At 45.5% G+C, this 17740-nt stretch overlaps 1 protein-coding gene across 3 annotated transcripts in view; it reads left to right on the forward strand.

The window, feature by feature from the left end:
- The window catches only part of SMURF1 (SMAD specific E3 ubiquitin protein ligase 1), an 87293-nt gene extending 71322 nt beyond the window's left edge, over window positions 1–15971 (forward strand). For 2 of the 3 annotated variants that reach the window (XM_029056286.2, XM_029056298.2), the window contains 7 exons: window positions 2193–2307; window positions 3268–3446; window positions 4501–4638; window positions 5986–6106; window positions 7301–7502; window positions 10992–11076; window positions 12272–15971. In XM_029056286.2, the coding sequence (XP_028912119.1) occupies window positions 2193–2307; window positions 3268–3446; window positions 4501–4638; window positions 5986–6106; window positions 7301–7502; window positions 10992–11076; window positions 12272–12371 (940 nt within the window). In that variant the 3' untranslated portion in view covers window positions 12372–15971. The remainder of the gene's footprint in view (window positions 1–2192; window positions 2308–3267; window positions 3447–4500; window positions 4639–5985; window positions 6107–7300; window positions 7503–10991; window positions 11077–12271) is intronic. The other variant, XM_029056292.2, reaches the window with a different exon arrangement.
- Window positions 15972–17740: the final 1769 nt, after the last annotated feature.

Genomic DNA, 17740 nt, shown 5'->3' on the forward strand with positions numbered 1-17740 from the left:
AAAAAGTTGGGCGCATCTTGAGTTTTACACAGCTAATTGGGTTTTCTCTTTCTCTTTAATATAATTCTCCGTATTAATATTGTCCTCATTAGTGTTATTTCAAATCCAATTCTGAATTTCCTTACAGACCTCCAGAGTTGTAAATAGACTCATCTCATCTACTTTGTCTTGACATGGGTCCTTCCCCATCTAATTCACTCCACGCTGCCTCTTTCTCTCTTTTCCTTGTCTTGTTGCCTCAGTTTTTTGTAGTTCACTATAACTTTGGCATTTGTACTGTCTTGTCTGGAATTTTCTCTCTGTTAACCCATCTTATCAGCAAAGTGTTTTTTCACCATTTGAAGGAATAAAGCAGTTTGTGGCATGACGTAGTACCCACCACGAATTCCTGAGAGCTTGTTGCCTGAGGAGTGGTGATGTGTCTGCCGTCCTGGAGTTGGAGAGAGTCAAGGTTGTCCAGGACTTAAAAACATTATTAAACTATTATTGGGTTAGCCTCATGGGTTACTGGGTTAGCCTCATTGTCTGACAGGGGCAACAGAATGCTTCGAGAAACCCTCCTAATGTTTAGTGATTGCCGTCCAGCATCTCAAACCCTTCCCTCTGCATCCCTAACTTTTCTCTCTAGTATTGCATCATGAAGTGCTTGCTCATGAATTTATCCAAACTTTTTTAAAACAACTGAAACTCTTGACCTGCATAACTTCCTATGGTAATAAATGTCTTTGCATTGCTTACCACTTAATGCTTCCTTTTGTGAATCTGCACCTTCCACCCTCCACCTTCAGTGACTGTCTCCTGTGGGATTTGGTGAACAACATTCCCGCGTTCACCTTACCTGCACCTATCATGATTTTGCTAAGTTCCATTATGTTCCCCTTTCAGTCTTTGCCTTTTCAGATTGAAGATCCCTAATCATTTCGTATTTCTTAAAGTTAACATTTCCTCTCAGGAAAATTCCCAGTGGAAATTGGGTGTAATCTGAAGAGAAAATTCCCCAACGGTAACTTTGACTTTAAAAAAAAATTGCAGAAAGCCCTGCAGTCTGTCCTCTTACCCGCTTCCCTGGCTATTGTCCATGGGTGAAAGAATTGTTGCTCCCTGGGTGATAAATTATCACAACTTTTTTGTCTCACTTCTGCCGTTCCCAAAATATGGGCGGGGAAACACCAGCTAACTGCCAACCCATTCAACCAGCCGAAATCCAGAACGTAAAACATTCATGGGATTTTAAAGTAGGTTGTTCTTTTCCCTCTGGCCTTTTCTCACCCTCTTTTCTTCTATTTTTCTCTCATTTGGTTCTGCTGTCTGTCCTACCGAATCTGTCTGAGAATATCAACCTTATTTACTCATCCCACCTGCCTCTCCCACATGGGGGCCTGATGTTGCCTCATGAATGTGAGTTGGAGGAGAAGGGAAGCAGAGGGGCCTAGGCCCCCAGGCTCCTAGGGAGCCAGATCTGGATGGGAGTGAAGACAAGAGCAACTTGAGACTGTCCTGATCCCTTCCATCCGCCTCTGCTCTTCCCGGATAGAGCTGATGCCGCAAATTAGGGAGGGTGTGGACCTCAGGCGGCTCATACATCTGCAGCCTTTGAAGGCAGACATTCCGAGGCCATTATTTATATAGATGTATTTGCTTGAGGAATTTCAACATTGGTAGTTATTTCTAAGGCTTTCTACTGTAAAGCATTCTTCTGACACATCCGATCCTTTAATTGCATCAACTCATGTACAGTATAGTAAAAAAACAGACACACAAGCAAAAATTGTGCTTTCGGGTGCACTTTTTGGATCTCTCCCTCTTTACCAAATTAACTTCCCTCACAAACATCCTTTTGGCTTAATCTGTATCAGTGAAGTTAACTCTGCCCAGCTTGAGGTGGCTCTCTCAGTTCTTGGTAATACTGGACCCACTTGAACTTGGAGCTTGGATTCACTAGGCGTAGGTTATGTGGTTAGTGCAGATTAATTTCTACAGACAGAAAGTTTTCAAGGATTTCATTACATTTCCAATTCCTTTGTTGGTTTAGGGTAAAAGTGATCCGACAATCAAATCACATTAATCTACATTATCGTCCTTCTTAGTGAGGTAGCGCGATTCCTATAGAGTCTGTATTGGAAAGAAAAAAGTTATTGGAGCGTGAAATAAGAGATTTTTCGGTGACTATAGAATGGTGCTTTATTTCCTAGGGAATGGCTTTATTTGCTGTGCCATGAAATGTTGAATCCGTATTATGGACTTTTCCAGTATTCTACGGACAATATATACACGCTGCAAATCAATCCAGACTCGTCAATCAATCCTGTAAGTATAAGTGAACAGAAGGCTGGTTAGTTTAGAAAGCAAAATATTTACTATTTAATGGGCACATCTTACAGTGTGATTCTAGGTTTGTTCTTTATTGGTTCTCTCGAAGATGTAACAGTGAATCGAGAAGTGTTAGGAGTTGGGTTAAAGAGCTGTATTTGAGCAAAGACATACAAATTGCCATACAAGTAGTCTTTTAGAAACCATCTCCTTAGGTGAGAAAGAGATTGGTCTGAAATAAATTTATGGAGTAACTAGGAATCCTTCCTCATCATTTGAGGGTCTTTTAAACTGTTGCTCTCTGTCGTATTAAAGGTTGTGTTCCTTGAAGTATTCTCAGTTGTGACGGTTAGGGTAGGCAGTGCTCCAACTGGCCCACCTTGAAATTCAGCCAAAATCTAGTGCGTACATTTACCTGACTTCTCTAGCCCCAAATGCCGGCGATGTTGTGGGGGAGGTGATTGGTTGGTGAAGAGCTCAGTGGGGTGAAACTGAGGACTTTAAAGGCAAGAAGTCCCTCCGTCATGAAGTCAGAAGTGTTGATCCCCCGCCCCCACAATGAAACTTAAGCAAAGCAGAAATGCTGTGCTTTAAAAAAAAAAATAGAGGTGTTAATGTCTTGTTCTTTTCATAATTTAACCCAACTCTATTTTATTTCCATCCCTTATGTGTTTAAAACTTTGGAGTGTTTTTATTTTTTGTGGAGGTGGGGGTTCCTGTACAGAGGTAAGGAAATGGACTTCCTAATTGTTCTCTGAATTCCATCTGGTGACTTAGGAGGCCCACTTACAATTAAAAATACAGCAAAAGGGGACGTTATATGATTTATGCCAGAAGAGTCTGTTTCAGTGTTTTCTTGTAGCCTTTCCTAATGGCGTAGGGAAAACTTACCCCAAGTTGTGAGCATTTAGTCAGTTATTCCTCTGAACAATTCTTGTTCTCTGGTGTCCCCTGCAGGATCATTTGTCATATTTTCACTTTGTTGGTCGGATAATGGGTTTGGCTGTGTTCCATGGACACTACATCAACGGGGGTTTCACAGTTCCCTTCTACAAACAGCTGCTGGGGAAACCCATTCAGCTGTCAGATTTGGAATCTGTTGACCCAGAACTACACAAGAGTTTAGTTTGGATTTTGTAAGTATTGTGCCTTTACAAATCGTTTATCTGTGGAAGGCGCGGGACAGGCCTCGGTAGAAGATGATGTCAGTTTCAGTTACCATCTTCTGAGCTGGACGGCGGAGGTGGGAATTGGATAGGAGACAAGTGTGAATGGGCTAGAAAAGAACCTTAGATTTAAACCACAAGCATTGGGTATACATGGTCATCTTATCTAGAACCCAGATTTACCTCTTGCTGGACTAATCATGAATGAATTTATAATTGTTCTTATGACCTGAACCTGTTTTGGGTGTAAAAATGCTATATCTTTAGAAGTAGAAGTTTCTCACTAGCCACTAGGGAAAACTGAAAATAAAAGTTCATAATTTTGGTGTTTTTCAGCATTCATCATGTGCCAAGCTCAAGGCTATGCATTGGGTTAGAAGCAAGATGATCAGATCAGACACAGGCCCATGTCCCACATGGGCCTCATGTGGGAGGGAGAATGGGTTTTTTTTTTTAATCCATTCTGTACAGATGAAAGAAACTGAAGCTGAGAGAATTTCAGTAACTTGCCTATGGTCACACAGTAGGCAATCGCTAGTGCCAGAATTTGAATCAGACTTACCACTGAGTTAGGCCGCTTCCCAAACTATGGAGTAGTCAGATATTTGTTGATGCAATGAAATATCCGTACGGCAACCCTCTTTTCACACTTTTCTCTTAAAATATAAGAAGAGAGCAATTCGGCAGAAAATCTGCAGAAGTTGACTGTGAATGTTTGAAAAACTATGGTAAATTATGAATTGGCCTGTTGGCTTCCAATGCTTTTAAATTCAGGCTGCACTTGAAAGGCCTTGTAAAATACTTTCAGGGTTGAGAAGTATTGTTGAAATGTGATATCTTTCTCTTTGTGGCTGTAAATGTTTTGTTTTTTTTCCAGATCCTGCAATGTCTTTGCATTTATTGGGTTTCAGTGGTAATAATAATAGTAATACTGATGGTATTTGTTAAGCGCTTACTATGTGCCAGGCACCGTACTAAGCACTGCAAATGATGTGACCTCAGCCTTCTCCTTTGCCTCCGACAGAGAAAATGACATAACACCTGTGCTGGATCATACTTTCTGTGTAGAGCACAATGCTTTTGGGCGGATTCTTCAGCATGAGCTCAAACCAAATGGTAGAAATGTTCCCGTGACGGAAGAGAACAAGAAAGAATATGTTCGGTAATGTCCACTGGAAAGTCAGCCATGGCAAATAATTACCAAAAACCCAAAAGATACATGGCACTTCAGTAGGCAGTTATAGGACTTCTCGATTCTAATTAGCAAGGTGCTTTTCCTCAAGGAGTTTGTAGTCCATTTAGTAGATGAGAGCCAAGCTTGTTTGAAGCCTTACTGCCCTTTCACTAATCATGGACCAAGATAAGTAGAAGGGGCCTCAGGAGTTTGAGACATACCTCCTGTGTGTTGGAGTAGAACTTGACTAACACAAGCCTTCTAGCCAGCAGTCAGATTTGCCTCTTAAGGCAATTAAAACACAAATTTGAAAGGGTTTTATAAGTTTTTTGTGTGCTTGGGAGGGGGTGGGAGCGTTATTTTGTTTAGCATCTCCAGGTGGGTTGAAAGAGGAAACTTTGATCTCTGTGACTTGATAACATCTTATTGGAAAACAGACTACACCAGGTCAACTTTTTTTCCCCTCCAATTTCTTCCATTATGTGTCATGAGAATGATACCAGTCATATTGGCAACCAGAAATCTCCCATTTTCCTGGACTTAATCTACACAGCATCCATTTTTCTGCCTCGTAATCATTGGAAATAAATCACTGAAAATGCTTGTCATCTGGGGACAGGAGAGGATTTGGAAGATAAGACTTCACCTGTTTCTTTAAGCCTTTGCACAGCTACTTCCTTACGCATAGCTCACAAATGTTTTTTTTCACATTAAGTTCTGGCTAATAGTTGTCATAATTCTGTCCAAGGAGGTGAAACTTGGGCTAATTTTCCTAAGTACATTTTTATATCTTGAAAGTTCTTCCAGATCAGAGTCCATGTCTTCTCTCATTTACTCCCAAGTGCTTAGGACAGTGCTCTGCCCAAAGTAGGTTCTCAAATAATGATGATGGCTAAATTTAGTCTAGCTACTTTTCTGCATGGTCTCTCTGCCTCTCTCCCTCTCTCTTTCTGTGTGTCTATCTCTCTCCACTTAGCCCTGGATTAGCCTCCTCCTTCCCTTCCAAGTTTTAGGAACCACTCAGGGTTAGCTTTCTGAGGTCTGAGCAAGATCCTTATTGGAGAAGCAAACAGGCTAAGTAAAACCTGCCTGTTGCTTCAGTACCCAGGCTCTGCAGAGAGTTGAAGGTGGGTTGACATTTGTTTTGGTGTTCTTCAGCCTTTACGTTTAGACTGCCTGTTACAAACTTTTGGAGAGGTTATGTAAAGAGGTTTATACCCACGGTATGTTTTAGTTCTAATGCCTCATGTCAGAGATTTCTGTAATAAGAAAGAGTTCTTCCTCCATGATTCGATTGCATTTCCAATTTTGTTTTTCTCATTTTTCCCTCTCCAGGTTATATGTGAATTGGAGGTTTATGAGAGGAATTGAAGCGCAGTTCTTGGCCCTTCAGAAAGGATTTAATGAGCTGATCCCTCAACACTTACTAAAGCCTTTTGATCAGAAGGAGCTGGAGGTAATGTGTGTGGTCTCCATTTAGAGTGAGAAGTAAAGTCAGGGGATTAGCATGCCTAGTTAGTTTTCATAATTCAGCTGCTAAATGATCATCCTGTTTAATGCCACTGCTTGCGTTAGGACGGTATTGTTGCGGATGACGATCTCATAACTGGGAACAGTTCTTAAAATGAGTTTAAAACAAAAGAGGGGAAATAGTGGCCAGTTTAAAATAGCTGAATTTATACTATTTAATCATGAGACCCAGCTTTACAAATCAGGCCCTGACTCTTTATTCATTAGGGTCCCATAAAGTGCTTGGTGTGTGTTTGTCTCGGTTAATCAATCAGTGGTATTTATTGAGCATTTACTGGGTACAGTGCAATATAACAGAGCAGTAGACACGTTCCCTGCTCATTTTGAGCTTACGGTCTAGAGGAACTTAGGGTTTAGAGGGAAGGTACCCCACTCACCTCTGATTCCGTCTGCCCTCCTTGGGAAAGAATTAAGGGTTTGTAGTCCCATTGAAATTCGGGGTCACAGTTTCCTCTTCCCATCCTCCTTTTCTCCTACTCTTTTCCTCAGTCCACTCAGTTCAGCTCCTTTCCGTTTTAAAAAAAAAAATCATTAGCATTCCCAGCCTTTTTTTAATTTGTAAAGGTAAATGTGATGATGGTGAATTTGTTACCTTGAAGGAGGACTGGAGTTATTTTAATTTTTCATTAGAATTTACACTTGCCTGCAACCAGATTTTCTTTTTGACTGAGCTAGACTTTTTCAGGCCCCTCAGTTTGTGACCTTTCACGTGGCTGTGTCAGGACAGTCCAAGTCTTTTCCACTCAGTTTTCCCAATGCAGTGCAAAAACAACACAGAGAGTACCAGATTAGAAGCAAGTGTTGTATTATAGCAGGTTATAATACAACTCGATAATAGCCAGTGTTGACAGCACCTTTAGTCGTCTAAAGGGTCGGTAGCGTAGGGTGGGGGAGGGTACAACTATACACACCAAACTATAGTAACAGGCCAGATGGGTGTGTCACCCGATTCTCTTGCTAGGGACCGGCTGTTCCGCTCGACCCCAGAAACCCTGCGTTCCACAGGAGGGTGAAGTTCCTGGGATAAAATAGAAAGCCCTTAAACCCAAGCGCAAATACACAGTGATACTTCTGCCCCTGCGTCTTTTAACATTTAATTCATATGTTATTCTAATCACAGCTTATAATAGGAGGCCTGGATAAAATAGACCTGAATGACTGGAAGTCCAACACCCGCCTAAAGCACTGCACGGCCGACAGTAATATCGTAAAGTGGTTCTGGCAAGCGGTGGAGACCTTCGACGAAGAAAGAAGGGCCAGGCTGCTGCAGTTCGTGACTGGATCTACCAGGGTTCCTCTCCAAGGCTTCAAGGCATTGCAAGGTGACTGATGTGTAGGCTCGGGTCAGATGGGTTCGTGTGATCTTGAAGGTGGTGGCAGGAAGATCTGGTCACTCTGTCCTAAAATTGGGGGGTTACCTTGAAGCGGAAGAGAGTTGTACCCGACTGTTGACATAACGATGGTAGCACTAAGATTCCTGGGCCGATAGCTCCAGCGACCAAATCCTGGGAAAGTTCGTTTCCGGTGAGAACAAGAATATGTCCAGTAATAGTTATAAAATCCCAGGGCTGAGGGGTCTCCAGACAGATTGTAGAGTGTGTCATTTTCTACAAAGGAATGGATTTTACTTCTGGAGAAGCAGCGTGGCCTAATGGAAAGAGTACAGGCCTGGGAGCCAGAAGGCCCGGGTTCTAATCTCGCCTCCACCACTTGCCTGCTCTGTGGCCTTGGGCAAGTCACTTAACTTCTCTGGGCTTCAGTCCCTCATCTGTAAAATGGGGATTCAATACCTGTGCTTCCTCCTTGTTAGACTGTAAGCTCCGCTTGGGACCTGCTGATCTTGTATTTCTCCCAGCACTCAGTACAGTGCTTGGCACATAGTAAGCATTTTAAAAATGCCATTTTGTTGTCATCATCATCATCATTAGCTGACCCTCCAAGATTTCAGAGGTAACCTGTCCCGGTGCTTCATAGCCCTCACCGAAGGAAGAGGAAAATGCGAACGGACCTAATTATCCTTTCTTCTTCTCTCCTCAACCTGAAACTTTTGAGCCACTGAAAGAATGAAAGTAGCGATCTAGTTAAAGGGCAGAGAGTGCCCCGATGAACCTGTGGTCTCGTTTGCTGTGTACCAGGAACTTGCTTATCACTTGGTCGCAATCCGAGCATTATCAAAGGGGGCCAGGCTGAAAAACAGTTGTCAGCTTCAAGAAGAAAATAAGTAGAATTCAGTCGTGTGATCAGTGCCTCAAAATTCCCATTTTCTCAGAACCTGCCCTGATTTTCATCCAGAGATAGTATGCGTAGGGCGATGATTTTAAGAGCGCTGCTTCAGGCCATCTCAAACTAGCCAGCTTGACTTCTGATAATACAGTTGACACTGGGCAGTGCCATACCCCAAGGCCACACAAAGGGCTGTCCTCGCCTCCCCTCCCCAAAATGGCACTTCAGAGTAAATGATTTCACCACACACATAAAAAGAGCAACAACACTTCCGAAAAAGAAAATCTCATTGTTCACTTTTGAGGTCAGGCATGGCTTGCCTAGAATTAGTGGGCTGAGCCCAGTGAGATAAAGTTTGCGGAGGCTCAAGTCCAACCTGATAGCAGTGGCCTCAGTGTTCGTAAACAAGGATGAATTTGATTGAGTACTGGGACCTCAGAAGCTTTATTCTCTTCCCCTGTTGCCTCTTGCTTTTCTGGGGCCTCGAGTGAGGAGGTCTCCAAGTTTTATGTAGTGGGAGGAATGCTGGAGAAGTTAAGAGCAAAAACACTGAATTGTTTCTGAAAACCTAGTCATAGGAAGGTTCTCCACCATTCATGGGATCTGTCAGATTCATGGGCAGACTTACACATTACAGACTGAGCTTCACCAGTGTCGCACATCATCATAATCAAGACCAATAATGAGTCCCTATTGTGGATAGAGTAAAAAAGAATAATACGGACTCCTTGCTCTGGAGGATCTAAGGGTCTAACGGGAATTATAGAACATACATAAATTAGTGGTTCAGGTGCTAGAAAACAAAAGAAAATTCATATACAAGATTTATTAAGATATATTTAAGTGGCTGGGGAGGATGGTATGATAAAGGTTAGAGATTGGGAACAAGTGGTTCATCTAGAAAGGCTTTATATTGGAGATAAAAGGTTAATAAAACTTTAGTCGAACAGGGGAAGGATAGCAGAAAGAAGAGAGTATTCCAGACCGGGAAGTGGGTGAAATTTTACAGCGATTAAGTTCAAAACAGAGTAAAAAGGCCCAGGTATGAGTCTTAGGGATCACTTATAATTAGGTCAGGGTCTAGGAGAGAAAGGAAGAACCGCAAAAACACCAAAAGCAGTGGTCTTAGATGGAGGGGAAAATAAAACTGTCCTTGCCATCGAGGAGAGAGTTGTCAGCAGCATCAGAGGGATTAAAAAGGGTTATTAAAAAAAAAAAAAGATTACTGGATGTAACCAAAAACAGGTCATAGGAGACCGTAGAGCAGTTTCAGTAGTAATAATGAGGTTTATTATGTGCTGACAATGTAGAGGGCCCTGTGCTAAGCACAGGGGAGAAAATTCAAGGATGTTGATTGATATGTGATTTCTGGTCCACAGGGGCTCACAATCTGTGGGGGGAGGACGTACGTACAGGGAGAGAACCTTGGCATCAGTACTAACAGGAAGAACAGCTGTAATATAATAATAATGGTATTTAAGTGCTCACTATGTGCCAAGCGCTAAGTGCTGGGGTAGATATGAGCTAATCAGGTTGTCCCACGTGGACCTCACAGTCTTAATCCCTATTTTTACAGATGAGGTAACTGAAGCACAAAGAAGTGAAGTGACCTGTCCAAAGACACACAGCCGATAAGCGGCGGGACTGGGATTAGAATCCATGACCTCTGACTCCCAAGCCCGGGCTCTTTCCTCTAAGCCACGCTGCATCACTGCTGGGAAGGAATAGTCCCCAGGATCTCCCCCTCTTTGACATTCTGGACCAGGGAGGGTCTTGCCTAGTGGTGAAATCTGTTAGAACGGAACAAGAAGAATTGATAGGAAAAATGGAGGCAGCAATAATAGGCAGCACATTTCGGGATTTTAGACCTAAGCGAGAGCTAGAGGCAAAGGGGATTCAAGATTTTTTTTTTTCCAGTAGCTGAGATGACCACTTTTAAGGCAGAGAAGACATCAGAAAAGGAGGAAAGAGTAATGATACCTTTGAGGGGAGAGAAAGGTGGAAGCCGTTATTGTAAGAGGAGAAAGGAAATGGGTAAAATCCAAGTCCCGGCAGATTAGCTTTCCCTTCTAGAAATGACTGCTCTTAAGAGATGGCTGAAAGACTGAGAGGAAAGACTGAGGAGGGGAAAATCCTCACACTATGAAAATACTCTCCAGGGGGTAACTTCCTAGAAATTCAGCCTCCTGGCCACCAACCCTTAAATTTACAACCCAATCCAACTGGTCCAAGGCTCGGTGATTTCAGAGTCATTCAATCCATCGATGGCATTTTTTGAGCACTTACTGTGTGCAGAGCACTCTACACAGCGCTTAAGAAAGTGCAGTGCAACAGGGTTTGTAGGCATGATCCCTGCCCACAAGGAGCATCCGATCTACAGGCGGAAATAGTGTCAGAGAACATTCAAGAGTCTCTGTGAGGCCTTTGGGAGCATCACTCCAGGGCCAGGTCTCGAGACAGACACAAGCTCACACAATTACCTTTTCCATAAAAGTCGTGACTGCCGTCCCCGGGGGGGGCCTCGGGAAGCCCACTGTGGGTCACTGCCTGGTCTCTGAGGTGCATTAACTAGAATGTCGGTTTGTAAGGTTCTACAGGCGCCGCAGGACCCAGGCTGTTTACTATCCATCTGATAGATGCGAACACGGACAACCTTCCGAAGGCCCACACCTGGTAAGGCCCACACCCGTGCTGCCCGGAGAGATGTATCTGTTCCACCTTGGGAGGCGGCGGGTGGAGGGCGGGAGACCAGTCCCAAGAGAGCACGTGCTGAAGATCGGTCATCAGACCCCACTGGGGGAAACAGAGATTTCACCAAGATTCCTTTGGGTCCGGGCTCCCTGCCTTGATTTGGGTTGGGCACCTCTCATTCGCCTGCAGTTTGATCGTCCAATCCTTTACTCAGGAAAAAATGAAAAGGGCAGTTTTAATGGATCGCAGGCTGCATCCCCTGAAGGGGCGACCTGTCCGACGCAGCGATATCGTTCTCAAAAACGTGGTTTTGAGAGAGTACTTACTATGTGCAGAGCACTGTACTACGCACCTAACGTAACATCGGTGTGCTCGCGTCAAGGCAGCCCCCTCCCCGCCCCCCAAAAAGACCAAGTGAAATTAGATTGAGACTAAACGCTGCTCCCTAGTGACCATGTGCTAAAATCCGTTTGTCGTGGAAGAACCACGTCTACTAGGTTTTACCTCCTAGGCAAGAGCTAGTTTTCCATTTCTGATAGGTTATGAGAAGGGGGGTTCCTTCCTCCTGCAGTGAAATGTGCAGAAATGTGTGGAGAGTGGCTGTATTCCCTTGCCTATAAAAGGTGGTTTTTCCCTTCTGGAGGTTATTTCCACCCTTTTGGTGGTGTTTCTGTCTCAGAAGTCCCATTCCAGCCCAGCACTCTTGTCATCACAATCTCCAGTCTTGGGGATGGAGGCATATTTGTAAGGTGGGGTTTTCCTCTGCTAGCTGGAATACCTCTAAAATGTGGAAGCGTGTCCCTTGTACAGGCAGATCTCCTGAGAAATGAGTAAGCAACCCAAAGAGCGGAGATTAAAATGCAGTAAAAACCGGAGGACTTTTCCTGTTCCCAGAAGTATCTGATTGACGATGTTAGATCCGCCCGGTGCTGGCTTGAACACCTTGGGGTCTGGTTTGAGGCGCGGGATTGGGGAAATCCCTCCATTAGATGCAAAACCGTATCACTGGGAATCGGAGAATCGGCCTCCTTCCCGAAAGAGCCGATGGAGACCGAACCACTCCTCACCGATCCCTCCCACGGCTAGCTCGGTCGCCCTTCTCCGTTCTTCTGTCACGAAATCCGTCGGGTCGGGCGACCGCCGCCCCTGATCCCTCTGTGTTTGTGCCTCGCTCTAGCTTTAACCGGATCGACATTCCGCCTTACGAGTCGTACGAGAAGCTCTATGAGAAGCTGCTGACCGCTGTGGAAGAGACTTGTGGCTTTGCTGTGGAGTGAAGGCGCAACTGAAGGAAATGGAATCTCGCTCATGGACCAGATCAAAAGCTTAAAGCTTTCTGTGAGCCTCCTGCTAAGCTGTCTGAGGCGTCGGAACACTAGACAGCTTAGAGGAGAGGGGTTGTTTCCCCTCCTTTTTTGGGGGGACTTTTTTGGTGGCTCCCACCCCTGTTTTCCTCCTTTATTACGATAGACCCTTTCACCTCCTTTCCATCACCCATCCAGATACAACGCAGCCAAGTTCAGCATTTGGCTTTGGTTACACAGGATATTCTGCTAGACTTGTAACACATATTGTGATAGGGTCAATGACCTGTGGTCTTTTATAGGAGTATCGACCTACAGTTAAGAAACTGAGCTTGGTTTCCTGAGGACTTGCGACTGGCAGGTACACCTGGCTGTTCTGCCTCGAAGCAAAGCTGAGCCCCTTGTCAAGTTTAGCGGCCGGGGGATATCAGGCCGGAGCTGCAGTTCCAAATTGCACACCTTAGCGACCTGTCAGATAACCGATGAATTTCTAACAGAAAACAAAACTCTCTAGCGTACGCACATTGAGTCGATGGCGATTCCGCCGTAGCAGGAAGCTCTGGATTTGAAACAAACAAGTGGTTCACCTTTGGAAAGATGAAGGAATCCAGGACAGCTCTAACTGTAGGTGTGAGGGATTTCTTTGGGGTGCCCTGACTGAAACTTTGTTTTGCACACGGGAACGGTTTTATTTCTCCCGCGGAATCCCTTGTCCCCACCACCCGCCCCGCTGGAAATACTTTCCGATAAAAGCGCCACCCAGCGGTGCCCGTCAGAGAAATGAAATGGACAGAACTCAGTGTCGAATCCAAACGACCAGTCCCAAAGCTGTGATTTTTCTGTGCCACTGTTTTACCTGATATCAGAGCGACCCTCCTGAGGCTTGAAACTGTAACAGATTTTTGTTTTTATGAGGAAATTGCTAAAAGCTAAACTAATGGAACAAAGTTCTTTTTTTAATCATCGTTGGTGTGACGAAAGACAGCTCTAAGGGAGAGAGAGGAAAGGATAACCAGAGGGACTAAGTCTCGACCTTTTGGAAAAATAGTGCAAGGATCTTAACGGGTTTTGTCATCAGAGGGGAGACGATTCCACGAAGCTACATCCAGCAGGTTTTCTAATGCCCAAAGCCAACGTTAAACGTCAGGACTTGACCCTTTGCTGAAGTGGCTGCCCGCAGCGAGGGAGACCAAAGCAAGTGCCGCCCACTTCTCCTAACTCGCACGAGATTAAGGCCGTAATTAGCCAAGTGGCGAGGCTTCAGAAAGACCACGTCAGCCATCGGATGGCCCGCGGAGTTTCAGTACAGTTAAAGCCGTCTTGCTCATATAGGGTATTTGTTGTCTTTCTTGGCAAGTCCGGGATTATTCACTAACAAGACTTTTAGCAGCTGTTCAGTTTCTGGCTAGAGCTTTGGAATTCAGCCATTGTCTGAGATGGATTAGGAAACACCTCCTGGAATATCAGTTTTGTCTCTGTTAAAGTCACTCAACTCTCTCTGACACACACGCACACATACACACACAGAAAGAGAGATATCGATAATAGCTTTATGCTGGGATAGTATAGTTCCCCAGTTGTGATCGGACAGTCATCCCCTCTTCCAAAACCTGGGGTGGTTTCCCCTTTGTCTTTCTCCCTGAGAGTTCTTCTGGTTTGATCATGGGAAGTGTGAAGAATCCCCTCACGCTATGAAATTATCTTTCTGTGAGATTTGCACAGTTTGGCCAAAGTCGGTGGAACAGGATTTGATAAGTAGGCTTCTTCAGAGAGCTGTAGCGGTGGAACAGCATTCCGAGACCAATGGGGTCCTGTGAGGGACAGGCTACGCCCTGGGGCTGCTAGGGGAGGAAAGGTTACCGACTGCTCTCTGTAGGTCCCTGGCCTTGAGAATCCCGCTAGAGCCCGAATTGCCAGGAACCTCGGCCCTTGAGCCTTTCAAGGCTCCCCCTAGAAGTTTCACCCGTCCGATAACCCGCAGGCTTCGGCCGGGAATGTCCCACAGGCCTAGGACGTGAAAGGAAGCAGTGAGGGCCGGGGGAGGGAAATGCTGAGCCCGGGGATCGGGAAGAGTATCATAGGATCCTCAGCTGTTCCACAGAGATGGACCAAAAACTGAGGGCAGACGTTTTAAAAGGTTTCTTAAACTCTGTTGCTAGATATAACAGCCTTTGAGACTACCTCCTCCATGCTGGCAAGAGGGGGCGGTGAGGGAGCCGGCCCTTGAGATCCAGTAGCCAGTTTAAGAACTTTGGGAGCAGTGTGCCTCTCTCGTATGTCCTTGCCATGTAGTGTCACCTGAGAGCAACCAAAACCTGGGTGGTGGGCGGGTGGGTTGACAGGCGGGCGGGCGGGCGGCTTTCCTTCCCACCGGTGCAGTCGGAGCCAGATCGCGATGCCGCGAATGCAGCTTGTTAGCAGGTGGCCCTAGCCCACCAGGCTGTTCTCCCCCCTTCCCCATTGTACTTCGCTTCTGTGTCAGGGTGCCGGACTGTACGCTCAAGTTCCTCGGCAAAGCGTCATGGGTTTTTTTGTCCACGGTCGGAGCCCGCGGTTGAATTCTCCCCCGAAATAAGCGGCCTTTTCAGGGGAAACGGTTGAAGCTCCGGTTAGCTCCTCCCACGCAGGCCAACGTTAGCGAGTTGAAACTTCAAGAACTCCGACCATGCGAAATGGTTCGGTTCTTGTGGCACCTTCCCAAAGAATAAAAAGGGGCAGGGAAAAGGATAGAAGCTCCGTGTGTTCCTCCACCTGGTAACCTCTTGGAGAGGAGGGAGTCCATTTTTGAAACCATCTGGAAGCGCGATCCCATTCGTCGCCCTCCCCCGAGGTCAAAAACCTGGCCCTTCCCTGCCCGCGGGATCTGCTCCTTAGGAACGGGTCTCGAGCGCTTGCCCCGACGAACTGCCACTAGCCTACGCTATAGACTCAGGGATGTAGGAAAACCACCACTCGGCTCGGGTTCTAAACGGGAGAGAAACGAGAGGCTGTTTACGGATGTTTGGGTGGCGAGTGAACGGTGCCCTTCTGATTTCTGCGAAGGAGAAGCGATCTGTTGGTTCTTGTCGCGAGATGGCGTGGTCTGAACGCTTGTGACGGCGCCCGGGGCCGGGGGGTGTCCAGGAGCTCTTGGGGAAGAGTCCTCCTGGGAGAACCCACCGCGACGTCTCCGTCTGCGGCGTCCCGAGTTCTTGTGCTGCGCAGCACGACGGTCTCCCAGAAACACAGTATCATTTTTTTTTTAATGGTTTGTTTTTGTTCCTCAACCACTTTATAATGTATTTTTTTAATTTATTTTGTAATGTCTCATTTTTAAGTATTGCTGCTATCCTTGTTATTCTTCCCACTGTTTTTATTGCTGATTTTATTTTGTGAAAGTTGTACACTAATGTTTCATTTTATGTCTAAATCAAAGTATTTAAAAAAAAAATACTAGTTCTATTTAATGTGGTTATGGAACCAGCGGGGGCGGGGGGAAACAACCAGTGATTGTATAGTAGGCTGGACCCAGGAGGTCGTGTTCATTTTTGTTACATATGCAATAAACTCACAACTTTACATTTTGGGTATATACACCATTCTGTACATGAAAGATGTTTCCTTGACTGCCTGAAAGGAAAAGGCTGGCAGAAGAAATTAGTTCGTCTTTCTCACATTGCCCTAGCCGAACGTTACGGGTATAAACCGTGCACTGTCGGAGAGTGGGAAGGAGGGGTAGCTGTGGAAACCACTGTCAGTGATAACGTAAGAAAAATGGACCGGGATCCGTTAGCTTCCAGGAGTAGAACCTAATAATAATAACGGTATTTCTTTGTTAAGCACTTAATGTGGGCCGAGCACCGTTCTAAGCGCTGGAATAGATCCAAGGTTATCAGGTTGTCCCACGTGGGGCTCAGAGTCTTAGTCTTACTAACTACTCAACTGTAATATGAGGCACAGAGTAGTTAAATGACTTGCCCAAAGTCACACAGCAGACAAGTGGCGGAGCCGGGATTAGAACCCACGACCTCTGACTCCCAAGCCGGGCTCTTTCCCCGAAGCCACGCTGCTTCTCTTCCTAATGAAAGGAATAGACCAAGATGTGAGGCAAGCCACGGGGAGGATCAAATTAATAGTAATAATTGTGTTATTTGTTAAGTGCTTTCCTATATGCTATGCACTGAACTCAGCCCTATCCCACCTAGGGCCAACACCCCATTTCCTCATTCTACAGATGAGGGAAATGAAGTATAGAGCTGGTGAAGTGACTTGCCCAAGGTCACACAGCAGGCACGAGGCAGAGCTGGGATTATAACCCAGGTCCTTGTGACTCCCAGGCCCGTGCTCTAGCCACTAGGCCACACTGCGAATCTAGCCCGAGAGATGACAGGCCTGCAGGTGAGGCGCTGTGGCTTACCCTCAGCCCTAGCACTCTGCTCCTACGGGAGAAATTGTAGGTTAAAGTTCTGAGCAACCACTACGCAGCTCCCCTCTCCCCTTCTCGCCCTGAAACCCTTCCCATATTCCCACTTTAAAGGGTCCTAGGTGGGTGAGCGTTGACAGGCTTCTTTAGGGCCGGTGGAGGGATGGGTGACTCCTGTTGAAAACTGACCCCTTTTCTTCTCCACAAAAGTTTCCTCTAAAAACCCCTCTGATTGGCACAACCCTTTGTATATCAGAATGTTAAGCCGCTTTTATTCTTTCTCGTCCTCAAGCCTCGTCATATCCCCTTCACTACCGCCTCAGTTGGGAAATCCATTTTGATTCACAGAGGATGACTAAAGTTCTTGTGAATTGACGCTTTGGTGAGGCAACAGATTTGGGTCTGGAAGCGGATGTTTCGTCCTGGGGCAGGGAGAGAGCAGTCTTGACACACCTTGGGCAAGTTCAAGCCCGCCTACAGTGTGGACCTTCTTTTTCCAGAGAGAGGAAGATTAGGGTTTGGAGGAGAGTCACCCAAGTGGCCCAGTGATTGGACTTTAAAGAGTTCAGTAAGCAGAAATGAGTGTGGCTGTATTCTTGACAACTGCAAATTGCTCTTCGCATGTGCTGTAAGGGGCTTAATTTGAGTTGGCATTCATTAAAGGGGGAAAAAAAAAGCAAGCTTTCATAAGTTGAAACCCTGAATTCTCTGTGAAAGGCTCCCAGGGGAAATTATTCAAATTTCCTCACACCTGTTGAATAGGACAAAAGCTAATTAAAAATTAGTTTAATTTAGAATTGGGGGAGGGGGGGAGGGTCTGAATTTCTGGTAAACTTTTGTCATGAAATTTGTGCAGATCAGCTACTGTTCTGGAGTAAGGAAATACACAGAAAATACCACCAATTCATTCTAAGGTCAGCTGCTGGTTACAGCATGTCAA

Source organism: Ornithorhynchus anatinus, chromosome 2 (assembly GCF_004115215.2).
Source record: "Ornithorhynchus anatinus isolate Pmale09 chromosome 2, mOrnAna1.pri.v4, whole genome shotgun sequence".
In the NCBI taxonomy this organism is placed as follows: domain Eukaryota; kingdom Metazoa; phylum Chordata; class Mammalia; order Monotremata; family Ornithorhynchidae; genus Ornithorhynchus; species Ornithorhynchus anatinus.